The sequence below is a fragment of the Ictidomys tridecemlineatus genome, chromosome 11 (assembly GCF_052094955.1).
Source record: "Ictidomys tridecemlineatus isolate mIctTri1 chromosome 11, mIctTri1.hap1, whole genome shotgun sequence".
Taxonomy (NCBI): domain Eukaryota; kingdom Metazoa; phylum Chordata; class Mammalia; order Rodentia; family Sciuridae; genus Ictidomys; species Ictidomys tridecemlineatus.
The window spans coordinates 15,828,238-15,852,010 of NC_135487.1; the positions used below are offsets into that span (position 1 = coordinate 15,828,238).

The following is a 23,773-nucleotide window of genomic DNA, read 5'->3' on the forward strand; positions in this document are numbered from 1 at the left end:
TGCTAGGTTCATCCTCAGCACCACATATGAATAAATAAAAAATAAAGGTATTGTGTCCACCTACAACTAAATTTTTTTTTTAAAGTATTTATTTGCTGCCTTTGTGCCAGACACTGTTGAGGGAAGGGGGACAGACGACTATTGTCTGAAGGAGCTAAGTTGTTTTGACATCCCTCTGGCCCTCATATCCTTGACCTATTCATAGGTGTGGACTCACGATGGACCTAGACTATTTAAAATCAAATTCTGTCTTCATTAACTATTATGTGAACATTTTGCAAGTTATTTTCATCTTCCTGGGCCTCCATTTCCTCATCTGTAAAACGGGGATAACTCGTTTCAATGAGCTGCAGAGAGGCTGAAATTAAGATAGTCCAACTGCTGGCACAGTGAGCGTAACCTACGTGTCGCTCCTTTTATTACCCCCGATTCCCAGAGCCGGGCAATGACCTGGGCCCGCCGTCAAGGCGTTAATTAGGGTGTGGCTCACAGCCCCCGGCGGGGAAGGGTGGAGGTTAGGACTTATAAACCCAGGGTCTTGCTCTGTGGCCCATTCCTTTTTGGACTATATACTGGAGAGGTCTTCGGGACTTGGGCTCGGCTCCCGGAGGACCTGTCGCGCAGAGGTCGGCGGCTGGCAGCGCGCTCCCTCGAGCGGCCGCGGGGCGAGCGGGGGGGGGCCCGGGGCGGGCCTGGGGGCGGGGCCTGCAGCCGGCCAGCCCCGCGCCCCCCGCCCCTCCCTCGCCGAGGCCCGGAAGGGGCCAGTCGCGCTTCCGTCTCCGCCGGGGCTGCACGGAGGGCGGAGCTGCGGCCCGAGGACGCAACGCGAACCCAGTTCCGGCGAGGAGGCCGCGCCAGTGACAGCGATGGCGGCGGAGTCGGCGCTCCAAGTTGTGGAGAAGCTGCAGGCGCGCCTGGTTGCGAACCCGGACCCCAAGAAGGTCAGCGGCGGGCTGCGCGGAGCGGGCGGGCGTTGGGCGCGGCGCGGGCCCCTAACGGTCGCGGGCCGGACGCGGCCGATTCCCCACCGGCCGGCGCCGCGGGGCTCGGACCCCGAGCCAGGCCCGCGGGCTGCAGCGCCTGGCACGCGGTGGCCCCGCAGGTCGGGCCTCGGCGGCCCGCCTCCCCTGTCCTGGGTCGGGCCGGGCGCCGCGGGGTCCGGCGGCAGGCGCAATCCGGGGCGGGCGCGGTGTGCCCCGCGGACTCCGAGCCGCTCCCCGGCGTCCTGGGCCAGCTGTTTCCTGTCGGGGGAGCTGGCGCGGAGTCGAGTGCCCGCACCCGCGAGTCCGCGCTGCTTTCCGCGTGTCCTGGGTGTTGGGAGCCGGAGGAGGTGCCGGCGGTGCGCCGTGGAGTCGAGGCTCGGTGTGGTCCTGCGCCTCTGCGGGACGTTTTTATCGCTTCTCGGCTTGGTCTTAGAGCGTGGACCCTTTGCTTTCTCAGTAAATCCCGTTCAGAGCAACAAAATAAGCCTCCTGTCACCTAGCTGTACTCCAGAAACTTAGGTTGTAATTGAAGGGGGTGCGGCTAGAAGTTGTGGTTAGCTACCCTCTGGCCTTATAGAAAGGCGAGACCTACCGTTTCTCACTGCTTTCAAACGATGGGCAACCATTTTTAATTGTACTTAACTAGTTTTGTTGCCTCTTTTAGAAACTGTTAAGTTAAATACGCCCTTCTCCCTTCTTGACTTTGTTACTCGGCGTCTCGGATATCTCTAGGAGTGTCTGGTGGGTGTTAGAATTGTTTTCATTGAGATACAGAGTTGAGCCAGGCGCGGTGGCGCACGTCTGTAATTCCATTGACTGGGGAGGTTGAGGCGGAAGGATCGCAAGTTCGAGGTCAGTCTCCGCAACTTAGCGAGGCCCTCACTAACTTAGCAAGACTCTGTCTCTAAATTAATTAATTAATTAACAAATAAAGACTGATTAGGGATGTAGTTCAATCCCCAGTTCCAAAAATAAAATAAAACAAATCACTTAAGGGTGTGATATTCTCTGCCAGCATTCTAGACCGGGTGAGTGGTTCCTAAGAAATGAGACCCGGTCCTGATGGAAGAGGAATTAAAGGAGAGATGTAGTGAAGATAAAATGCTGCTGAAATTTGGATTCTGATCCATTTGCCAACCATGAACAGTGGGGGAGTTCTTTGCTGAGCCTGTCTTCTCCCACTTTTGCCTAGGATTTTTTTTATTTTTATTTTTTATTTATTTTTTTTTAAATTTTTTTTAAGAGAGAGTGACAGAGAGGGTGACAGAGAGAGAGAGAATTTTAACATTTATTTATTTTTTCTTAGTTCTTGGCGGACACAACATCTTCGTTTGTATGTGGTGCTGAGGATCGAACCCGGGCCGCACGCATGCCAGCCGAGCACGCTACCGCTTGAGCCACATCCCCAGCCCTATTTTTATTTTTAATTTATTTTTTTGTTTTTGTGGTATTGGGGAATGAACCCAGGGCCTTGTGCATGCAACTCTACCTACTGAGCTATATCCCCAGCCCTTTGCCTAACTAAAAGACTCAGCTGGAAGAAAGTGCTTAGTAGATGTTAATCACTGTTTTTCAGAATTTTTCTCCCAGAGGACTCTCGCCCCCTCGCCCCTTGCAATTTCTCTTGTTACCTAGCCTGTCACATGAGGGTTTCCATCTGCACATAGCCTCTCACTATCAGGCCACTCTTGAACTCTCTTCATTCATACCCAGCTGAAGAACCACTTTTCCAGCTAGTTACAAAGCTGTGAAAACTTAAATGCTTTCAATTGTGTTGTGTTGTATTTTTTATCAATGCTTTATTACCTAGTGGCCAGGCATATTTATAAGTTTCTTTTTACAATATCCCTTTGTGGACATCTAATAAATGGTCATTATTTCTGAGTACTAGTTCATTTTCCTGAATACTGTAAGATTTGTGACTGACTTTAAGGCACTATTATGTAACCTCCCCCCATTTGGTATGTATGTATTTGGTCTGTATGTATGTATTGTGCCAGGGCTTGAACCCATGAGTGTTTAATCACTGAGCCACATCTCCAGCCTTTTTCTTTTCTCTTTTTAAATATTTTTTTAATTGCCAATGTGCCTTTATTTATTTATATGTAGTGCTAAGAATCGAACCCAGCACCTCATACATGCCAGGTAAGCACTTTACCATCAAGCTACAACCCCAGCCCTTTTTATTTTGAGACAGGGCCTCATTAATTGCTTAGGACCTCACTAAGTTGCTGAGGCTGGCTTTGAATTGGTGATCCTCCTGCCTCAGCCTTCTGAGCCACTGGGATTACAGGCATGTACCACCATGCCTGGCTGGTCTTTATTTCTATCAGGTTAAAACAATGCTCTATTTGGAATAAGCTTTCTAATATCAGGTAAGTTTACTTGAACTATTAGTGGTTTTTGCTTGTTTGTATGTTTTTAAGCACTTAAGCTTTCCTTTCCCAGATAGAAAAATCAACCCCTAGGTCGAGGGGTGAACTCAGTAGTAGAGCACTTACCCACCATGCGTGAGGCCCTTGGTTCCATGCTCCAACCGAGGGAAAAAAAAAACAAAAAAGCCACCCTGAATTTTTGGCTTTATTCTGGGAAGTGAGCTTTATGAAGATAAGAAAATGTTGGATTATCATTTTTGCAAAGGGCATAATAGTTGGCATTCAGAAATGAGCTAACTGCAGAGGGAAAAGTGCAAGCTGGCACACTGGCCTTCTTCCTCTCAACCCTCTGTTAACCCAACAAGCTCCCACAGGTTGTTCTTGAAATTGCAGGATGATTATAGAGCAATATTGGACATGTAATCAAATCTTGCTTTCAAGCCATTATTAGTCAAAGGGTGGATTTTACACCTGTGCTCATGGATCTTCTGGTGTTAAACATTGGTGTTTAAGTGTAACTGTTTTCATTTTAATTTCATCTATGATCTAGGCTTTTTGGGAGAGAAAGTATCAGGCAGACCAGATACACCTGGATTCTGTTCCTACTATTAATTTGGAATTGATTTCCATGAGTGATAAAGTTACTGGTCCTGTGTTACATAAGTGAAAACTATCAGGAATGCAGATTGATGGCAGGTGGAAAACTAGGGGGTCAGCTTTAAGGACACTTTTTTGCTTTGGGGATTGAAGCTGTGTGCAGGGGACTGCTGAGATTACTAAGCATGCACTGTGCAAATGTTTGATAATTTTTAATTGTCTGTTATCAGGTCTTACAAGCTCTACAGACCATACCTTAGTTTGATAACAGCAAGTTTCCATCTCTCTGAGGATACACAGAATATTCTTGTCTTGTTATTGCTTTATTCTTTCTTGGAATTTACTGAAAATAGGTTATGAAGTTTTTTCTTTTATGATGGGCTAGATCAGTTTTTAAATCTTGAGAGTTTTAGTATTGTGAGCTTAAGTCACTTAAGCAGAAAGGCAGCATTTGCTTTTCCAGTTATGGCTAGGCTTTGAGATAACACACCCTCAGTGACTTCCTGCCCGGTCTTTCTATGTTGGCTTTGTAGAGGTCCTGGGACTCTTTGCCACCTTGGTGACCTCCTTTACCAAGTGAACTCTAAACTGCTATGCAGCATAGTACTGACAAAGAACAAAGCTGCTTTGCATTGTTCCAAGTATGCTAAGAGGGGGTATAGGAATTACTGGTCTATTTTCTTTTCCTAAGAATAGCATTAATTATGTTGGATGCTTCTCACCTTGTTAGGCAAGTTACTGAATCTCACTGGCCTCAGTTTCAAAATCTAAAATAGGGAGAATAATATCCACTTTATAGTGAAAATAAAAGGAGAGAATGCATGGAAGAGCTTAGCATAGTCACTGACAAGACAGTGGATGATATATAAGTGTTTCCCACCTACCCCTTCTGGACAATTTAAAACAGGGAGAACTGCCTGTTTAAAACCTTTTCCATGATTCTAAATATGCCTTTAAGAAAAGGAATTAGACCAAGTGCAAGCTTGTAATCCTAGCAATTTGGGAAGCTGTCGCAGGAGGGTCACAAGTTTGGGACCAGCCTCAGCAACTTAACAAGGCCCTAAGCAAATTATTGACACCCTGTCTCAATAAAAAGGGCTCTGGCCGCTAGGGAGGCTGTGGCAGGAGGATCATGAGTTCAGCAACTCAGCAACTTAGTGAGGCCCTAAGCAACTTGGTGAGACCTGTCTCTAAATAAAATATTAAAAAGAGCTGGGTTTGTGACTCAGTGTTTAGGAGCATCTGGGTTCAATCCCCAGTACCTCCCCGCTGAAAAAAGAAAAGAAAATGAATTTGCACTAGATATATCTGTAATACTTGTGACTATACATCTGCACTTCTGTAATACCAGTGACTCAGGAGATTGAGACAGGAGAACTGAAAGTTTGAAACCAGCCTCAGGAACCTGGGGAGACCCTGTCTCAGAATAAAATTAGAAAAGGCTGGGGGATATCAGTTAGTGGTGGAGTGTCCCAGTGTTAAAACTCTAGTACCACCACCACAAAACTAAATTAAAAAAAGGAATTGGCATTGATCTTTGTACCCATAGGTTGGGTGTCAAGAAATACACAATAGAACTTTTTCTGAGTTGGTGGTAGTGCAAGTGGAATTTGAAGTAGAGGATAGTTTTTACTCAACTGTGTTTCATGCTCCTACTTGGCTCCTACTTGTTCCCAGTCAAACATGATTATCACCTGTGATCCAATTGCTCTGCCTAGTGACCATGTTAAGTAATTGTGGAAGGAGAATGACCAGAAAAACACACCTGTTACTCTGCCTATTAGCCATGTGGCATACCAGGTGTAGCCTGGGCTATATGTGAAGAAAGAACAGATATTGTTATCTAATAATATTTAAGTATAAAGGTGACCACAGTTATCTCTTTTGAATTGCTTGTACTTGCAGCACTCCTTGTATAGTCAGTGTGTTTATGGACACACAAATGTTTCCTAGAAAAAGGCTTAGCCAGTCATGGCTTTTGATAGAAATAGAGCAAGTAGGAATTGGCTGAGCAATATCTGGTTGAGGATCAAAGGTAGAACATTTAAAGAACTGTCAGCTGTCAGCATGTTTTAAACTTCTGCAGTGTTGAAGACACTGACTAAATGCTTGTATGGTTTGTATCACTTGAATCCTCACAGCCTGTGAAGTAGAGACGGGATCCAGTTCTTGTTCTGCGAATGCAGCAAGGTTCAGAAAGGTTACTGACCTGCACAAGATTATCTGGCAAGAAGGCGGCAGTCAAACTGAATTTTGTCTCTGACTCCAGAACTTTGTCTTAATAGCTCTGCCTACCGATTTTGGCCTAGTTTTAGGGACTCTAGAAAGAAAATGTGGCCAAACCCAGATCTTTGCTAATTTATCCTGACATTTTGTGTTCATCATTGACACTATTGCTCTGATTCTTGTAGCTCAGAATTGCTCTTGGCTTCTGCCCATTTCTAATCAGCACAGTAGCCCTTCTGGAGACAGTTCTCTTTTCTCATAGAGGCCTCTTCTTACTTTTCTATGTGCCAGATCCATGGGTGATTTCCCTAATGCTGGCACTTTCTCTGACAGAATTGAGGCAGAATTAGCTGTTGGTGACCTATCAGTCAGTAGGTTTTAATTATCTTCTATGTCTTTATCTTTTATGTCTTACTTCCTTTTGGTATAGAATAGCAGTTGAAAGCACAGAATCTAGAGCCACAGATCAAACTGATTCCTACCCCACTTATATCCTGGGGTAAGGGTTTTATTTTTATTTATTTAATAATAAATAAGATGGTGTTATTTTTTTCTTTTTATTTATTCACTGATTTTTTTGTGGTGTTGGGGATGAACCCAGGGCCTTTTACCTGTTAGGCAAGTGCTGTACCACTGAGCGACACCCCCAGCTCATATCATAATTTTTCTGAGCCTCTTCTCATAACACAGATAATAATCATGCTTATTTTACTATAAAATACATAGTACTGAGTAAGCATTTAACCATCAGGTATTTCTATCCGTTCCAGTGTTTATGACTATAGAAATTAACGTTTGCTTTATTCATTCATTCTGCAGCTATTGAAATATTTGAAGAAACTCTCCACCTTGCCTATTACAGTAGATATCCTTGCGGTAAGAATTGTTGTATTTCTTTCTATATTTCTTCCTTTATTCCTTTCCCTTTTTTGTGTATGTGTGGGGGGGTGCTAGGATTAAGCTAAGGGCCTCTCATGTGCTAGGCAGCCACTCTACCACTGAGCTACTTCATTAGTCCCAAGTTTGTTATATAACTATATCTCCATCCTCTTTCCACTGGAGAGAGTGTAGAGGAAGATTTAGAGGATGGGCTTTGAAAGTGAAAGAAACCAGACACAAAAGGCTATATATTGTATGATTCTGTTCATAGGAAATGTCAAAACAGGCAAATCTACAGAAAGTAGATGAGTGTTGCCAGTGGCTGAGGGAATTGGGAGGAACCAGGCTTCTTTTCAGGGTAATGGAAATGTTCTGGAATTAGATAGTACTCAAGGTTACATAATATTAGAGGTGTTCTGGAAATCACTGAATTATATACTTTAAAATGGTGAAATCTATATGATCCCCCCCCCCCTCCCAGTGCTGAGGAATGAATCCAGGGTGTTCCTCTTGCTGGATGAGCACTACCATTGAGCTACACCCCTAGCCCTGTTATGTGACTTGTATTTCAAAATTAAAATGAATGAAAAGAACATTGGCTTTGGCATCTACTGGTTCTGGATTCAAATCCAAGTTCTGTGACTCTATGCTATGTCTCTGTAAAATAAGGCTGATTTCTGCCTCAAGAGCTATCATAGCTGGGCCAGGTGTGGTGGCACATTCCCATGATCTCAGCAACCTAGCGAGACCCTATTTTGAAATATAAAAAAGGGGAGGTGGCCGGGATGTGGCTCAGGGGTTAAGCGCCTCTGGGTTAAACTCCAGTACCAAAAAAAAAAGTTATCGTAGCTGAGCATAATGATACATGGCTACAATCCCAGATACCCAGGAGGCTGAGTCAGGAGGATCCCAACTTGACAACTTGGCAAGGCCCTATCTCAAAAATAAAAAAGGGCTGAGGATGTAGCTTAGTGGTAAAGCTCCCTGGATTTAATCCCCAGTATTAGAGGGAAAAAAGTTACAGAGAAGACTGGTTTAAATACTGTTTGCAAAACCCTGAGCTCAGGGTCAAACACCTACTATAATCATTCTTGTTAAAGTTACAGAAATATTTTGAGGAAGTGTTTTTCTGAATTTGTAAGCTTTGTTACCTTGTGTCATTTAAGAAATTTGAACATAGGCAACAAAGTAATTTGTTATTCAGACTTGCAAAGTATGTTTTAGGACGGAAGTATTAGTTGTTGATTTTCTCAAAGCAAGAGGCCCTGTTTCTTTAGGAAAAATGTGAGCTGGGTTCTCTAACTCTCTGTCAATTATTTTGTTAAATTTGTAGGAGACTGGGGTCGGGAAAACAGTAAATAGCTTTCGAAAACATGAGCAAGTTGGAAGCTTTGCCAGGGACCTAGTGGCCCAGTGGAAGAAGCTGGTTCCTGTGGAACGGTGAGAACATTTATTCAGCACTGTGGTATTTATTTTTATTCCTTTTCCATCTTCTTATTTAAAATGCATATTTTGGCCAGACATGGTGGTGTGTGCCTGTGGTCCCAGCTGCTCAAGAGACTGAGGCAGGAAGATCACAAGTTTTTAGGCCACCATCAGCAACTTGGTGAGATTCTGTTTCAAAAATAAAAAGAGCTTGGGATGTAGCTCAGTTAAAACACCCCTGGGTTCAATCCCCAGTACCATAAGTAAATAGATAAATATCTATTTTGCCTCAATTATAAAAGTAATGCATGATTGTTATAGACTCTTAGAAAATAGAGATAAGGCTAGGCGAGGGGTGCACACCTGTGACCCCAGTGACTTGGGAGCCTGAAGCCGGAGGATTGCAAGTTCAAAGACAGCCTCAGCAATAGCAAGGCACTAAGCAACTCAGTGAGACACTAAATAAAATACAAAATAGGGTTGCTCAGTGGTTAAGTGCCCCTGAGTTCAATCCCCAGTACCTAAATAAATAAATAGAGATAAGAATTGAAATTTCTTAAAGGTAAACAATAACATTTTAGTATGTTTCTTTCTAAACGTTGTTGTCATTCTGGATATTGAACCCAGGGGATTGTGCATGCTAAGCATATGTTCTGCTGAGCTACATCCCCAGTCCTTTTTATTTTTTGAAACAGGGCCTCACTAAGTTGCTGAGGCTGGCTTTGAACATGCTCTTCCCGCCTCAACAGTCATTGGGATTACAGGTGTGCAACACCATTCCTGGCTAACCTCTTCTTAAAAGGCATTTTTAGCTTTTTTAGCTTCCTTTTTACATAACAAGTTTAAAATTGTCCCTGTGTTAAAAAAAACAACAAAAAAAAAAACAACTTTAAGCATTTTCATGTCTACAAGACATTTGATCTTCCCTGTATCCTTGTCATTCCCATTTATTGAATGTTTTGGGGTTTCCCAGTGTTTGAACTTGGTTGAGGATCTTCACGTGTACCCCCCATCCCTTCTTCCTGTAACTGTGTTCTCACTGTGCATCTCCTCGATCTTTTGTGAGTTCAAGGCCTGTGACTTGTCTGAACAAGGATTACACTGAGAGTTATCTCTGCTTTTTCTTTTATTTTAGAAACAATGAGGCTGATGAACAGGACTTTGAGAAAAGCAATTCCCGAAAGCGCCCTCGGGATGCAGTTCAGCGGGAGGAGGAGATGGAAGGGTACTACCAAGAAAACTGCAAGGCCTCGGGCAGCCGATCCTATAGTCCCGAGCACAGACAGAAGAAACACAGAAAACTCTCAGAATGTGAACAATCTCACAAAGTGTCTCACAGTCATGAGAGGAGAGATGAGAGGAAGAGGTGTCACAGGGTGTCACCTTCATACTCATCAGACCCCGAATCTTCTGACTATGGCCATGTCCAGTCCCCTCCATCCTGTGCGAGTCCTCATCAGATGTACACAGACCATTACAGGTCACCAGAGGAGGACCATGAGTCCATTGTTTCACACCAGAAACCTGGAAAAGGCCACAGTAATGCCTTTCAGGACAGACTGGGAGTTAGTCAAGAACGTCACCTGGGAGAACCCCAGGGAAAGGGGATCTTGAACCAAAACAAGGAACACAGATCTTGCCACAAGGAAAAACGCCCTATAGATGCCAAGGGTGATGACAAGGCCTCTGCTTTGGGCAGAGAGAAGCCACACAAATCCCTCTCAAAAGAAGAGACCCGAAGGCCACTCCAAGGGGATAGTGCCAAGGAGAGACCACCTTCTAGTGCTGCCAAGAAAGAGAAAGAAAGAGAAGGCAGCAGCCTCAAAAGGAAGTTTTCACCCTCAGAGGTTGCTTCAGACAACCACCTTAAAAAGCCAAAGCACAAGGACTCTGCAAAAACCAAATCAGACAAAAGCAAGCAACGTGTGGACAGTGCAGACATTGGAAAAGGGGCTGGAGACCTGTTGCCCAGAACAAAAGAGAAGGTTTCTAACAATATAAAGGCTCAAGAAGGGAAAGTAAAGACTTCTAATTTGGATAGAAAGTCACTGGGCTCACTCCCTAAGGTAGAGGAGGCAGACGTGGAGGATGAATTCGAGCAGCCCACCATGTCATTTGAATCATACCTCAGCTATGACCAGCCCCGGAAGAAAAAGAAGAAGATTGTGAAAACTCCAGCCACAGCACTTGGAGACAAAGGACTTAAAAAAAGTGATTCCAAAAGCACTAGTAAAAACTTAAACTCAGTTCAGAAATTACCCAAGGTGAATGAGAGCAGGTCAGAGAAGCTGCAGCTGGCTGGAGCCGACTCAACCAGGCTGAGAAAGGTAAGCCTCAAGGCTGCAGTGCCTGCAGGTTCTGGGTGCCCACCTGCTACTGTTCTCCTTGGCTTATTTGCAGTTGGCCTGTTGTATTTCAGTTGCACTAATTTCCTCTGGGCCTCATTTGCCCAAGGATAGCTGATTCCCAAGAAGACTTTTTGGAGGCGTTCCTACGTGATGGACCCTTCTGTATTCATTTCCTGGCTTAGATGGTGGTGTTCATGACTGTAAGCCTCCCTTCGGCCTGGACCTGCTAGGAATTTACTGTGGGTATGAAAGGTGTGCTCATAGAAAGGGGCTCTCCATTCACTGTTTCTCCTCTGCAGGTCCCTACTGATGCACTGCCAGTATTGCCAGACCTCCCCTTACCCACCATCCAGGGCAATTACCGTCCACTTCCTTCCCTTGAATTGATGCCCTCCTTCCAGCCAAAGAGAAAAGGTAATTTTCTATGTCGTCGTCGTCTTTTTTTTTTTTTTTTAATAAGTGAGATACTTAAAAAAATTTCTTTTTCAGTTGTAGTTGGATATAATGCCTTTATTTTATTTATTTATATGTGGTGCTGAGGATTAAATCCAGGGCCTCACATGCTAAGCGAGCGCTCTACCACTGAGCCACAATCCCAACCCCTCTTATTTTTAATTTTTTTTTTGTAGTTGTAGATGGACAGACTGCCTTTGTTTATTTTTATGTGGTACTGGGGTTCGAACCCAGTGCCTCATTCATGCTAGGCAAGTGCTCTGCTGCTGAGCTATAGCCCAGCCCACCCTCTTTTTTTTTTATATAACTTTATTTTATTAATGTGGTGCTGAGGATCGAACCCAGTGCCTCACATGTGCTAGGCAAGTGCTCTACAACTGAGCCACAACCCCAGCCCTGTATCTTTTTTTTTTTTTTTTTTAATTGGGATAAAGATGTACAAATTCATTCATGATCTGTCATCGTAACAGTTATCATCATATCAGATTTTGAGTACATTTCCTAGGAGTGTACTCTGGAGTTTGATGGCTTAGGTTGAATCTCAACACTGGTTTTTGCAAGTAGTATAATCTTGGGTAATATCTTAATTTCTTTGGAACTCATTTTCACATTCTGTAAATAGAAGTAATAATGGTGGGATTGTTAAATGGAAACAAAAGTAGTAATGCCATGCCACTGGATGTAGTGGCACACACTTGTAATCTCAGCGACTCAGGAGGATCACAAGTTCAAGGCTAGCTTCAGGAACTTGGTGAGACCCTGTCCCAAAATAAAAAATAAAAAGGGTCTGGAGATGTAGTTAGTGGTACAGCATCCCTGGGTCTAGTCCCCAGTACCTCCCTACCCCAAAAGTGGTAATGCCAATAAAGCTTTTAGCTGTAGGTTTTTCACATACAATACAAAGTCTTCAGGAAATCTTTGCTCCTGTTATTGTTAGCAGCCTTTCATTCTATATATTGTATGTCTGATTTTTAGCTTAAAGAAAAAAATTGTAGAGTTTTGGTAGCAAAAGAATAAGAAGCCACATTGTGTCTGTCAGCAGAAGACTTAACAGAAACAGATATATCATGGCCTGACCACAAAGTGTCCTCTTAGACCACTGTAAAAAATGTACAAAGTTTTTATGTATCATCATGGAATGATTTCCTCAAATGTGCTAAATGAAACAAGCGATGGACCTAGGCTCAGTGTGCACACCTGCAGTCCCAGTGACTTGGGAGGCTGAGGCAGGAGGATCAGAAGTTTGAGGCCAGCCTTAGCAATTTAGCAAAATTGTCTCAAAATAAAAAGGGCTGGTGATGTGACTTAATGGTAATGCAGTCTCTGGCAGAATCCAGAAGAATTGTCATTGATTGTCCTTGAGAAAGGGAAGGAGAGGCCAAGGATCAATGTGGCTTGGGGCCTTTTGTGATTTCCATTCTGGTTTTCTTGCCCTGTAGCATTCTCTTCACCCCAGGAAGAAGAAGAAGCTGGATTCACTGGACGCAGAATGAATTCCAAGATGCAGGTGTATTCCGGTTCCAAGTGTGCCTATCTCCCCAAAATGATGACCTTGTACCAGCAGTGTATCCGTGTACTTAAAAACAACATCGATTGTAAGTCACATGCTTCCCTTGAGCACATTGTTGCAGTGGGACCTTGTCACTGGGTAGCTTGGCCGCTATTCAACACTCTTACCTTTGATTTCTTTGCAGCCATCTTTGAAGTGGGAAGAGTCCCGTTTTCTATTCTTGAACCTGTTTTGGAGAGGTGTACACCTGATCAGCTATATCGCATAGAGGAATACAATCACGTGAGTATCCTCCTTGTGAAGAGAGCAGCTTTCTGACTTGTGTCTCCAGATATAGCTTTGTCTCTGTGGATCTGCTGTGGCTGAAGGCAGACCAGTGGTCGATCCCTGTTCTGGGCATGTTTGATTTGCCTCTGGGCCTTTAAACAAGCATTTTCCTATCACCTGCTCTTAGGTAGCCTTTGGGCTAGAATCAGGGTGGGATTCAAAGGAGCAAGAAAAAACTTCTGGTGCCTCCTTTGTGCTTGCCTAGTCCGCAAGGGAGAAATCTGGCAGCAGAACACCTAGGACCCAGAGATACTCAGGTGTGAGGTCAACATAAAAAAAAGTACAAATTGGCTGAGTATCCAGACCTTCCAGAATTCTCCTGTAATGCAGACACACTCATCTGATGGCAGAGTCTCTCTCTCTCTAGTTCTGAGAGCTTGTAATATGACATCCCTCTTTGGTGGCCCCCCTTGCCATGATAGTTCAGTGTAGTGCTAGGGAAGTAGCTGATTTGAATTCAACCAGCTCTACCCTTTACTGATTCCTAAAGGAAAAGAATGATCTTAATTTTTGTCTTATCTTCTCTTACAACCACCCAGGAGCTACTTAGTGCTCATACTGAACTTTTTTTATTTTTTAATTCAGTGATTTGTTTTTTCCCCTAGAGTTTTGGTATTTTAATATGAAACTTCTATGCAAACCAAAAAAAAAAAAAAATTTGCTAGGAAACGGGTCACTCCTAAGTGTAAAAGAGATACGTAAGAATGTTTTTATATAAGCGATATCCTCGCCTGAATGCAGGTATTAATTGAAGACACAGATCAATTATGGAAAGTTCATTGTCACCGAGACTTTAAAGAAGAAAGACCAGAAGAGTATGAGTCCTGGCGGGAGATGTACCTGCGGCTTCAGGATGCCCGAGAGCAGCGGCTACGAGTGCTAACAAAGAACATCCAATTTGCACATGCCAATAAGCCCAAAGGTAAGGGAAGGCAGAGGAGGCAGGAGCTGGCAGGTGGGTGGCTCTGGTCAGCAGCGAAGTCTTGGTGGGCCTGGCTGGTGTGGGGCCATTCCATAAACGTCTCTTGTGTTTGTAGGTGGGCAGAAATAACAGCAGTGTCACTGCTCAGGAAGACAGATATTAATCTCTAAATTTTTCCATAGGCCGGCGAGCAAAGATGGCCTTTGTCAACTCTGTGGCCAAGCCACCTCGAGATGTCCGCCGGAGGCAAGAGAAATTTGGAACAGGAGGAGCAGCTGTCCCTGAGAAAGTCAAGTAAGATCTCTGCGTGTGCTTGCTCTTTACCTGCTCAAGGAAGAGAGCCCCAAAAGCTTGTCATCCACCCTCAGAGGGAGCTAGCTGCAGGGCAGGAAGTGACTCACTTTGTAGTTTGAGTTCTGAGGCAGGCCTCGTTGAGCACAGACCTCTCCTGAGCCTCAGTGTGCTGGACTGCAGCATGCCCTGCATGGTGATTCCTGCCACCCAGGGGCTTGGCTTGTGGCAAACACTACCTTACACTTTTTTCTTTTTCCCATTTAAACAAAAACATACATTTCTGGGGTGACTAGACTCTTTCCTCTAGACCACGTGAGCATCTGAGCATAAACTGGCACCTGAACAGAGAAGGCAAACTGAGATGTTGACTTGCTCTGTAGCTGCTACAGTGTCTCTGATCCACCACCAGAACCCAGGGGGCTGCATCCCTGCTCACAGTCACAACACGAGTCATCCTGTGGCAGGCCAGCTTCAGGCTGCTTGTGCAGGGCAGATTTTCCCTGCTTGTGGCTGACCAGCTCTCTTCTGTGATGCAGGATTAAGCCAGCCCCATATACCACAGGAAGCAGCCACATTCCTGCCAGCAGCAACAGCTTTAACCCCATCTCTGAGGAGCCAGCCTATGACGGCCCCAGCACCAGCAGTGCCCACTTGGTGCCAGTGGTCAGTAGTACCATCTCCTATGATCCTAGGAAACCGGCTGTGAAGAGTAAGTAACCTGAGCCCCTGCTCAGATACCTAAAACTAGTTTGGGAAGTTCCTTGAATATCATTGCCATGGTATTGAATTTATGTGCTGGATGTAGCATTGCAGATGCTAGAATAACGGTCAGCCCCCTCCTTTCACTTGCTGTGTCCATGAGAATGAACATAGTATCAGGCATGGTGGCTCATGCCTGTAATCCCAGCAGCTTGGGAGGCTGAGCAGGAGGATCACAAATTCAAAGCCAGACTTAGCAACTTAGCGAGGCCCTAAGCAACTCAGTGAGACCCTGACTCTAAATAAAATACAAAAAAAGGGCTGGGGATGTACCTCAGCAGTTAAGTGCCTCTGAATTCAATCCTTTGTACAAAAAAAAAAAAAAGATCATTTTAAACATTCATTTGGACACTTATGTTCTATTTTAAAAAATATTTTTGTACTGGGGGTTGAACTCGAGGGTTGCTTAACTACTCAGTCACATTCCTAGCGCCCGCCCTTTTTTTGGTACCAGAGATTGAATCCAGGAGTACTCAACCACTGAACCACATCCCCAGCCCTTTTTAAATTTTTTATTCTGAGACAAGTTCTTGCTAAGTTGCTCAGGACCTTGCTAAATTACTGAAGCTGGCTTTGAACTTGCAATCCTCCTGCCTCTGCCTCCCAGGTCACTGGGATTACAGGCATGCACCACTGCGCCTGGCCCAGCTCTTTTGAGATAGGGTCTTGCTAAGTCCTTAGGACCTCCCTAAGTTGCTGAGGTTGGTCTTGAACTTGCAGTCCTCCTGCCTCAGCCTTTTAAGTTGATGGAATTGCAGGTGGAGTCCTGTAATCTTACTGAGGTTATAATCATAGCTTTCAAATATTTTTAATATCTGTTTGGGTCTATTTTGTGTATTCTCTATTACCATAGACTACCCTCAGTATCCTCAGGGGTGTCTATCTTGAGAAAGGTACTATTGTGTAGTCCTTGCAGGACCTATGGGAGGATGGGAGTCCTAGCTCAAGTGTCGGCCACACTTAGCTTAACAGTGGAGAGGTAGGTTGGCCCTCTTGAGGCTATGCTTGCACAGCTCACCTTAGACTTGTTGCTGTATTGGACAAAGTGGAGGGTGGGGGTGCCATTTCCTGTTTGGATGTTTGTGAGGCAGAATTGAATTACGGCACAGCCTTTATAGTTGACAAGGGTTGAGTTCCAGCTATGCCACTTACCACATACCCATGGGCACTGCGGTTAGAACTGGGAACAGCGATGTTATGCTCCTGCGAGGGCCTCAGCAGGTGTGTGCTGTGTTCTGTGGCTTTCACTGCAGTGTTAACAAGTAGCTCCTGCTGCTGTCCACTGTCTGCTGGTGCTCAGCCAGTAGTGTAAGGCTTGGCTTTGACTCTATGCTATGGTCTAAGCTGCTGTCCATCTAAAATTGCTGCCTTACTTCTCTTAACAGAAATCGCACCAATGATGGCCAAGACAATTAAAGCTTTCAAGAACAGATTCTCTCGACGATAAACCAAGCACTTACTTTGGAGATGGAATTTGGGGGGCAAGAATACAGGGACAATGGGGGCTGGGGAGTGGGACTTCTAGAGGAGCCCAGAAGCTTACTTTGTGGAGCCTCTTGGCCTTGGAATCCTGCATGGTCGCAGGTGCTGCCCTGCACACCTACCTGTGCCCTGCCTGGAGCACACTTCAGAATTCTGAAGACGATGTGAAGCCTCAGTCTCACTGAGGATTTTAAGGTCAATTATACTTTTGTTGTTAATTAGCATCTTTGTAAACTATAAGACATAGTTTTAATTAATAAATATTGCCCCCAGATTGTATTTATATTACCCCCCAGAGTTTTTTGGTTTTGGTTTTGTCCTCTACCACACTTAGCTTTTCATTTTCCAGGTCCTTTATTAAAGTTAGATGAAGCCATTCCCTGTCCCAGGGCAGTGCTCCTGAGTGCTCTCTGGTCCAGAGGGATCTGGGTGTCCCCAGAGCCTGTGTGATGCTCACTGCACTGAGAGCCAGGACCAGACCATCACCCGGGGAGCCTCCTTGTGGGGATGGCAGTGTTTGGGGGCTCCTCACACCGAGACCCTCCTCAGCGTTGCCCAGAGCCCTGTGCAGGCGCATCCTCTCTCACCTGCTCGGTAGTGTTTATTAAGGGAGGCTGTCTGTGAAGTCTAGAGTCCTCGCCTGTCTCTTCGCAAGTTCTTTTTGTTGGTTTTGCCTGTTAGGCTCACTAGAGGACCGGAACCTTGAGAGGAATTTGCACAGACTCTCAACAATTTAATATTCCACTTTTTGATTCCCATTTTAGGTGGTTTCTTTCTTCCTCCTCTGCCTTCTCCCCATCAGCATGGGGATAAAACACAGATGTGGCAGGGCTCTTTATAGCCAGAATACAACTTTGGAGTAAGCCAGCACTTTAATCTCCTGTTCCCTGTGAATTGCTACTAGAAGCAAATGGTTTTTAAAGTTGTAATGCTCTGTTGAAAGTTGCTTTTGTTTTTCCTTTTTCTTTGAAAGTAAGATCATGTAACTGCAAGAGCACAACAATTTGCTCGTCGGGTAGAGAACTGCAGCCCTCTACCTTTTGGGTTGTGTTTCCCACATCAGGAGGGCGGGGCCGCCTGGGGAGTGGGGAGCCTCAGGGCATCCATCATGTTCAAGAAGGGAGGCTTTTGCTGACCTTTGGCTTAGGAGCAAAATCAGGACCAGGAGGGCAGTGTCAGCTTTTTCCTGGCTGTTGAAGGACACGGGTAGTAGATTTTAAGATGCGCACATTCAAGAAGCCTGCAAAGCAAACTGAGCTGGTAGGTTGTTAGTGTGACAGCCTGCTGAGCGTGGCCATCAGTCCCTCCCACAAGCTCTCTGAAAGCCCAGAATACAGAGGCCACTGTTTTAACCCCCCAGGACACCCCCATCGGGCTACCTTGGAGATTCCAGGGCTGTGCCGGAAACCTGCTCAGCAGAAGTTCTGCATCCTCCAGTGTGCATTGCTGTGTCTTAATTTGCTGTATTTCTGAATTGGGTAAATTTCTTTCCCTTGATTGCTTATTTTCACCAGTACACCCCTATTTTCTAGCCTGATTCCCAAATCTAATATTAGAAAGTCTTTTACCTGAAACCAAGTGAACACTTGGATCAGGTGCCAGGCACCTGCTACCTAGCTAGCTTCCTGTAAGTGTGCACCATCTGAATTTGTCTCTTATTGGTGTCTCCAAATCTTTGTCATTGAACCAGTTTTGCATATTTCATTTGAGTATGAATTCCTCTCATTAGGAGTCTGTAGGCAGGAAAGGACATAAATTTGTTCATTCCAATGTCAGTATCCGCTTCTGGCACATAAGATTTCTTGTTTGTGTAGAGCCAGGTCTTCCTCCGTCCCCCTCTGAGTGTCTGCATCAAGGATGTGACTTGGTGAGAAGAGGACACACTGAACTTCTAGATGACCCCCTCACCCAGCTTACCAAAATGGCTGCAGAGCAGACGCAAAATGATGTTGAACCTTTGGTCTCATTTGTGAAAACTTGTGCAATTTTTTTCTGTTCTACACTACACGTGAATCACCAGATAACAGATTAGTCCTTTGTGATCCCTGGTGTGATGAGCAGGGTCTCTGAGGCTTTTTCTTTCTTGGAAGTGGGAGGGGAAGGAGCAAGGTGTAATCCTGCTCTTCATTTGTATTTTGGTCCCAAAATGTAAATACAATTTTCTATGTTACTTTTTTGTGGTAACTACCAAGATGAATATTTTACTTAGATAAGTTATACAAAAAGGAAAATCCCACGTCTAAATAAAAAACAAAAAAATTCTGCCTCCTGCGTTTTTGCTCTTGTGTCATGGAATAGAAGTCAAGATGTCTGCCTACTGGGCTGAGGCGGAGGCCTTCGTGGGGGCAGGGGTTGCTGTTGGTAGTGCCGCAGGACCAGGGAGGGAGTTTCAGGAGTGAAGAACCCTCCCGGGGACGGGCACCAACCCTTGTTGTGCTTAGAAGCCTGCAGCTGTGCAGTTGACCGACCGACCCCTGACTTGAGGTGAGAGAACACAGCCAAATGCTGAGCTCCTGGTGGCTAAAGGAAGGGTTGGGAACCCAGATTCTCTTGACTTGCAAGGCTTGTGCGCTCTGGCTTTCCGTCTCTCCCTGGAGGGTGTGGGGCTCAGGCAGGTCTTCTGGGTCCTCCATTGATGTCTTAAAGAATGTTACTCTAAGCCACCTGCCTGTGATCCCAGTTACTTGGGAGGCTTGACCTTACTGATTATGCTCCTACCAGGTGCCAGACCCCACCCAGTCTTGTATCCAGACAGCCTCAGTTCCTACTTTGAAATCCTAAGCCCTAGTGGACAATGAGAAGGTGGGGCCTCTGGAGGCGATTAGGTCATTGGGCAGTGCTGAGAGTCAGAATGGCCCCTGGCATTTTGCCAATAGTATTGGTTGACAGGCGAGGCATCCGCCTCAGCTGCTACTTTGGAGTTCTCCTGGGGATTCCCGGAGAGTTCCCATTGGTTGGGGAAGTGCAGGAGGAGGGATTTCCAGAGGATATTGCTGGCTGCTGGTTCCTCGCGTGGGGTTCGGGATAGTGTGTGGAGTGTGCTGGTGGAGTTCAGAAATAAAGTTTGTTCCTGCTTCAGTGGCTCGTGATTTGTGCCCAGCCAGACTGCAGCAGGCAGAGGCTTAATGAACAGGATTCTCCTGCCTATGAGAGAAGAAGTGGGAGCTTTGGGTCACTCTGCTCTCCCCCATGTGAAGGCATAAGAAGAGAGCCATCAGGGGCAGGATCTGCAGTGCCTTGATCTTGGACTTGAGCCTCTGGAACTGAGAGAGATGAATGTTAAGCCACCTAGCCCATGGTAATTTGGTACAGCAGCCCAAACTAAGTTACTGGGCAGTTCTTAAGATAGAAACATAAGTTTGAGAACTGCGGGAGCACACCTGCAGTCCCAGCATTCAGGAGGCCCAGCAGGAGGATCCCTTGAGCTTAGGATTCAAGGCCCCCCTGGGCAACATAGCAAGACTCTTGAAACAAAAGCATTGTTCTTGGAAGATTAATGTATTTTTTTCTTTTCATTTCTTTTGTTCTTAGAAATTTGAGATCTGCTCCAGAGAATTCCACAAATAGCTCTTGCTACTTGGGTCAGTGACAGGAAATTGGCACAGATAGTCGCACACTTGGGTGGCCTCTTTCTGTTGCTGGGTAAGACCTAGCCCTTGCCCTCATGAAGCTTTCATCTAGTAGTGGAGATAGTTATCAAATAGTTGCACAAATAATTGGTTAAAATAGAATTTTCTGGGCACCACTGAAGAAATTTAGTTGACTTGGTCAGAGGTAGGATCTGGAAATACATTTTGTTTTATAGTCCTCCTCAAGTGAGCCTGATAAGCAGTGTGGTTGGGACTAAAGCATGGTGGGAAAACCCATGTAAACCTGGGAAATGAGTCAGACCCAGGCTCAAATCCTGACTCTACCACCCACTGACCTCAGTTTCCTCATCTATAACATAACAATGACACCAAAGGAATTCTTACTAGAGCTCCTTGAGAGAAGAGGAGCTGAATGAATTTAAAATGGAGAATGAAGGGAAAGAGTTATTTTCTACTGGTAAAGGGTTTTATATCAGAATACAAATATATCAGAAAAGTCTGTATGAAATGGACAATTTTTTAGAAAAATACAACTTAACCAAAAATTAGCTGAGCATGGTGACGCATGCCTGTAACCCCAGCAACTCAGGAGTTTGAGGCAGGAGAATCACAAGTTCAAAGCCAGTCTTAGCAAAATAGTGAGGCCCTAAGCAACTTTGTGTGTGTGTAGGGGAGATACGTTGGCCCCAATAGAACTGGCAAATTAAACAGACTGATTTGATCCTTCCCCATAAGAAAGCTCCAGGCCTGCTGGGTACAGTGGTGCATGCTGTGATCCCACATACCAGGGAGGCCTAGGCAGGAGGATCATAAGTTGGAGGCCAGCCTGGGCAACTTAGCAAGACCCTGTCTCAAAAAATAAAAAGGGATAGGGATATAGCTCAGTGGCAGAGCACCCCTGGGTTCAATCCCCAGTACTGCAAAAAAAAAAAAAGAGTAGGGGGAGAAAGCAAGCGCTAGCCCAAGATGGTCTCCAAGGGGAATTTTTTTGTTTTATTGTTTCTTTTAAATATTTTATTTATTTATTGGTACCAGGGATTGAACCCAGGAGTGCTTAACCACTAAGCCACATCCCGAGCTCTTTTTCATATTTTAGAGACAGGGTCTCACTGAGTTGCTTTAGGACCTCATTAAGTTGCTGAGGCTGGCTTTGAACTTGTGATCCTTCTGCCTCAGCCTTCCAAGCCACTGGGATTACAGGCGTACACCATTTTAATTTTTTGTTTATTTTATTTATTTTAATATTTATTTTTTTAGTTTTAGGTGGATACAATATCTTTATTTGATTTTTATGTGGTGGTGAGGATAGAACCCAGTGCCTCACAGGTGCTAGGAAAGCACTCTACCACTGGAGCCAAACCCCAGCCCATGTTTATAATTCTTCAAAGGGGAATTCTTTCAACCTTCCAGGATCAAGTGGTCCTAGTGCCACCTGCTATTCCAAAGCAAAGTAAAAAGAAAGTGCTGTGGAAGCCAGTAAAACATGATATTGAAACTAGATAAAGGTTACACCAAAAAATAAAACTACAGACCAATCTTATTTATGAATATCGATGAGACTATTCTAAATATTAGCAGAACCTAACAGCACATTAAAACAAACCAAAAAAAAAAACATGCTAGGATCTTGGTCATTCTTAGTGTGAAGACTGGGTTTCACAGTGTGAAGTTTGCCTCTTTCCAGCCCCATATGACGGAGGCATATCGCATCACCTGCCTGATGTGGCTTTAGGATCAAATCACAGCCAAATAGGGTTCACTGAGCACTGGCAGGACATTGGTACTCTATCAGAACATGTCAGGACAGTAGTTCTCAACTAGATATGATTTTGCCCCCAGTAAGACATGTAGCAAGATCTGGAGATGGCTGGCTGTCACTGCTGCTACACCTTCAGATTGCCATAAAGAAACTTTCAAAGGCAACACGGTTAACGGTCCCTTTCTCACAGCGTAACATTCTACAATGCACAGCACAGCCCCCTTGCAACAAAGAAGGCTCAGTTCCATTGCAATAACAGCCTCCAAGCCCCAGTGGCTCAAAATCGGGAAGGTCTCCCTCCACCTGCACGTGGGTCTGGTGGGTATCTTCTTTATGCCATCCTCAGTGGGGCTCAGGCGAAGGGAGGTGTCATCCCCAAGCTTTTAAGACTTTCCAGGCCAGTGGAGAATATTGCCCTTGCTCTCGGCTATGTCCAGAAGGAACATCCATCATGTTTTGTTGGCCATACCTAGATTCAAGGGGGCAAGGAAATCTAATACAACACCTCCATGTGCCTGGACACAAAGAACTGGAAATATTTGCTAATTGTACCACAGATTCTGAAGGCACTCATAGAAGCCAGGTCTAGGTGATTCACAAGGCCAGGGCCAGGGCAGACTATCAAGGCAGACTCTGCTTCAAGTCCCATGCTTCCTGGCTGGGTGCCCTCAAACAAGCTACTTAATCTCCTCTTTCCCTGCCACCCTACACCCCACTGCCTTTTTTTTTTTTTTTTGGTTGTACTGTGGCTGGAACCCAGGGCCTTGCAGCTAGGCAAGTGCTCAATGCTGAGCCATACCCCAGACCCATCAACCTCTCTGTTTCCTTCTACAAAAATGAGGAATCAACCTCATGGAGCCATCTTATATCATGTGAAGGATCAAGATGTGTAAAGTGCTTTGAGCAGTGCCTGGCACATAGGGAGAGCTTCAGACCTGCTGCCCTGGAGGAGGAGGAGGAGGAGGAAGAGCAGCAGCAGCAGTAGCAGCTGTGTGTGTGTGGAAGGGGCATTTGGTACAAGGTGTTGTTACCACTGAAGTCCTGAGGAAAATGACGGGCTCCAGGTCACACAACTGGTAAGTGCTGTATGGTGGCCAGGAGCCTGATCTCTGTGGTCTCAGCCTGGCATGTCTAAGTTCTCACATGGTACTAATATTTGAAAAAGGTTCAGAGTAGACAAGAACATGGTCCCTGGGTGGGGGATGTGGCTCAGTGGTAGAGTGCTTGCCTAGCATATGTGAGGCCCTGGGTTCAGTCTCCAGCACCACAAAAAAAAAAAAAAAAAAAAAAAAGTCAAAGAACATAGTCCCTGGAGGAAGAAGGCCTGGGTGCAAATCTTAGTTCCACTACTAACCACCTGTGTGGCCCTGCACAAGTTACTTAGCCTCTCTGCCCTAATTTTCTCTTCTATAGAATGAGGAAAATAGGACATTTGCAATTATGAAGATTAAAAGCTAATATAAGTCAAGCCCTTAACAACATCGCCAGTGCCATATTGGTCTGGCTGCCACTGCTACTACACCTTCAGATTGCCATAAAGAAACTTTCAAAGGCAACACGGTTAACAGTCCCTTTCTCACAGCATAACAGATAAAAAGAGAGGAGATGAAGGCCGATGCAGCAGTCCTTGAGCTATGAAAACATTTCCTGATGGCCTGGAATGGGAGAAAGAAGACACTCGGAAGGTGCTCCTACATGCTGCAGCCGAGACCTGAAATGAGTGAGAATTCCCACTTGTCTCCGCAGATTCCTACAAGATAGGGTGTAAGACAGGGCACAGCTCAGAGGCACAAGGCATGACTCTCAATCTCAGCTAAGCCTGGCCGGCCCTCAACCAGACAGGA

General features: G+C 45.1%; 1 protein-coding gene and 1 long non-coding RNA gene across 2 annotated transcripts in view; one reads left to right on the forward strand and one right to left on the reverse strand.

Annotated features, from left to right (window-relative positions):
- The window catches only part of LOC120890667 (uncharacterized), a 55,879-nt gene that overhangs the window by 19,333 nt on the left and 12,773 nt on the right, over positions 1–23,773 (reverse strand). The window lies entirely within an intron of this gene.
- Eloa (elongin A) lies at positions 765–18,844 on the forward strand. Its single transcript, XM_078025595.1, has 11 exons — positions 765–941; positions 7,001–7,057; positions 8,394–8,500; positions 9,621–10,812; positions 11,133–11,247; positions 12,726–12,881; positions 12,981–13,078; positions 13,865–14,045; positions 14,228–14,339; positions 14,876–15,048; positions 16,484–18,844. Exons 1-11 carry the CDS (start codon positions 867–869, stop codon positions 16,543–16,545), a joined length of 2,328 nt encoding a protein of 775 aa, XP_077881721.1. The 5' UTR covers positions 765–866; the 3' UTR covers positions 16,546–18,844.

Coding starts and splice junctions, on each gene's coding strand:
- Eloa (XM_078025595.1), top strand. CDS start 867: ATGGCGGCGGAGTCGGCGCTCCAAGTTGTGGAGAAGCTGCAGGCGCGC. Junction 14,340..14,875: donor GCTGTCCCTGAGAAAGTCAA/GTAAGATCTCTG, acceptor TCTGTGATGCAG/GATTAAGCCAGCCCCATATA. Junction 15,049..16,483: donor TAGGAAACCGGCTGTGAAGA/GTAAGTAACCTG, acceptor TTCTCTTAACAG/AAATCGCACCAATGATGGCC.